Raw genomic sequence first — 2,248 nt, 5'->3', positions numbered from 1 at the left:
CCAAGCGCTCTTTACTGAGAGCCTGGGCAAGGGAATCATTTTCAGACAATATTCTCGTAGTTTCATCCAGTTGCTCAATCTCATTATTTTTTCTGCAGACGTAAATAACCATACACAATCACACTAGGAATATAGCGTACTCAAGACATTTTAATAATTAAACCTAACATGTTACAAGATAAATGATTAAGTATACTTACAGCAATCCTCTACACTTCTTCGTGTATCTAGGTGCCATCACGTCGTTTGTGCTTTAGGATCCATACTTCTCCCCTACCAACTCTCCTCCCTTGTTTTTGTGTCTGTGACAATACAGTTTATACCATAAGTTTCACTTATTTAATTTTCTCCAATAATTTTTTCTTGTTCTACTCTATAAATAAATCCAAACTACATACCAACCAATTTATTTTACCTCATTCGGTTAAGTATCTAATGATTGCTCCATTTATTTTTCAAGGATTGAGTAATTGATTATACTTAAATAGTAAATTTATTTTAATAGCTCCAGCATTTGTTTTTTGGAAATCAGCATCACTTGTCAATTCCTTATAAATCAAAACTGAATAATGATTTGCTTAAAAAAAAGAGAATTATTCGAGACAATGATAGGCACCTATACTTGATTTCAAATCTATATTACCTCTTCTTCCCTTGCCCTAGCCAAGCTTTTAGAACCACCAGTGTGCGTGTAAAGCTGCTTCTTTCGATTCAACGCATTTTGCTTGCACTTTGCCTATTATGTTATCAACAGTAACATTGGTTAGACACAGACTGAATACATACGAGTGTACCATAAATAGTTAAATGTTCTTATATCTTCCTTTTACTTGGGTGTATTACTTATATATACGTTCTTTTTCTCTTTCTTTGAAAAGTAATGTATATAACTCCAAAAAAACTTGAATACAATAAAATAATCTCTAAGACTGAAAATTAGTTGGTATTATATGCGTTTATCTAGAACCTAGGTGGATTAAAGACAAAGGCTACGTAAAAAATGGGGTACCTTTGTTGCAGGATCATTACGATAATCAATGAACCACCACCAATGCTCTCTAGGAATTCCCGCCGGGCAGTTGTCAAGATTCTTCTCAAGTGTCCTTGTTGGTTTGTAATGCGAGTCATACAGCCTCCCCCTTGTATCCTTCCAGGACCTCCCCATTTGTTGCAAAAATGTTTGCTTGATTCTACCACCGCTATCTTCCTGAAAGTGGAACATCTCCTACGATGACAATATCCAACTGTAAGTAATTGTAAGTTGAAAGGTTTGATATGATTAAACAATGCCGAAAGTTGTTACCTCTATGCAATCATCATAAACCCTGTCTTTGCCCCGCACCTTTCCCCAATTTTTCTCACAGATAGGAAATTTGCTGTAATCAGAACTTAGCGCTCCTAGAATGCCACTCAACAGGCCAGCTCCGTCTCTGACTACTTGCAGTTCCTCGTTGAACCTCAGTATGATCTTGCTACCATTAAGAGACCGCTTCATAGCCTCCCTCACACTCATTTTAGCTTGCTTGACTATTCCATCAGAATCTATAAAAAAATTTTACTTATGTGTCCAATGTGCCCAACATGTGAGAAACATAACAATATCATTAGCTAATCAATTAAAAAGTCGTATGGTTCAACACTTGTTACCAATGAGATCGACACCCCAAAACTCAGTAGTCTTTCGCCCTTTGCGCTTTTTAGCATCAGAAGCAGCAAACATCCTGTTAATGTGTTCGTCAAACAAATCTACCTCATTTGCCTCCGGGTCCAAGTCTTCATTGCATGGTTCCGTCACTTGTACACCGTTAGCGGTCTATGGCTCAGGTCTTGGTTCACTCCGAGGCGAACGAAAGGGTCAGAGAGGAGCCGCTGCGGAGACACCACCATTACTGGGGGGCGGGGGGATGAGCCGGTCATCGTCAGCGAATGGTGAAGACGCAGGAGGTGCAGCTGGAGGCTGCTGACGTGATGGCTCCACTCTTGTGCCTTTCGTGTAGCGAGCTTTCCTGGGCATCTTAAAATCCTAGTATAAACACATGTAGCATGACAAAAAATATTAGTTAATCTTAGACGAATAGAATGATTAACAAATAAATAACTGTTGATTCTCTTTTACCTTTTGTGTTGTATTAAATTCCCATACTTAAACAGTGGATATTAATTAAAATTATATACATTTACAGCCTGTTAATAGAACTACTGCATCTTAGGCTAATAAAATTACTCACATTATAACTATGTCACAGGA

At 37.9% G+C, this 2,248-nt stretch overlaps 1 protein-coding gene across 1 annotated transcript; it reads right to left on the bottom strand.

Moving 5' to 3' along the window:
• Nucleotides 1–227: 227 nt before the first annotated feature.
• On the bottom strand, nucleotides 228–2,014 carry LOC110264885 (uncharacterized). Its single transcript, XM_021107421.2, has 6 exons — nucleotides 1,979–2,014; nucleotides 1,648–1,759; nucleotides 1,304–1,542; nucleotides 1,010–1,225; nucleotides 644–736; nucleotides 228–302 (listed from the first exon to the last, which is right to left on the bottom strand). The coding sequence occupies exons 1-6, from the start codon at nucleotides 2,012–2,014 to the stop codon at nucleotides 228–230; spliced, it is 771 nt and encodes a 256-aa protein (XP_020963080.2).
• Between the last annotated feature and the right edge of the window lie 234 nt (nucleotides 2,015–2,248).

The sequence above is a fragment of the Arachis ipaensis genome, chromosome B7 (genome assembly GCF_059453495.1).
Source record: "Arachis ipaensis isolate K30076 ecotype BB chromosome B7, ASM5945349v1, whole genome shotgun sequence".
NCBI lineage: Eukaryota > Viridiplantae > Streptophyta > Magnoliopsida > Fabales > Fabaceae > Arachis > Arachis ipaensis.
The sequence above is the reverse complement of the archived record's forward strand: the minus strand, read 5'-3'. Positions and strand labels throughout refer to the sequence as shown.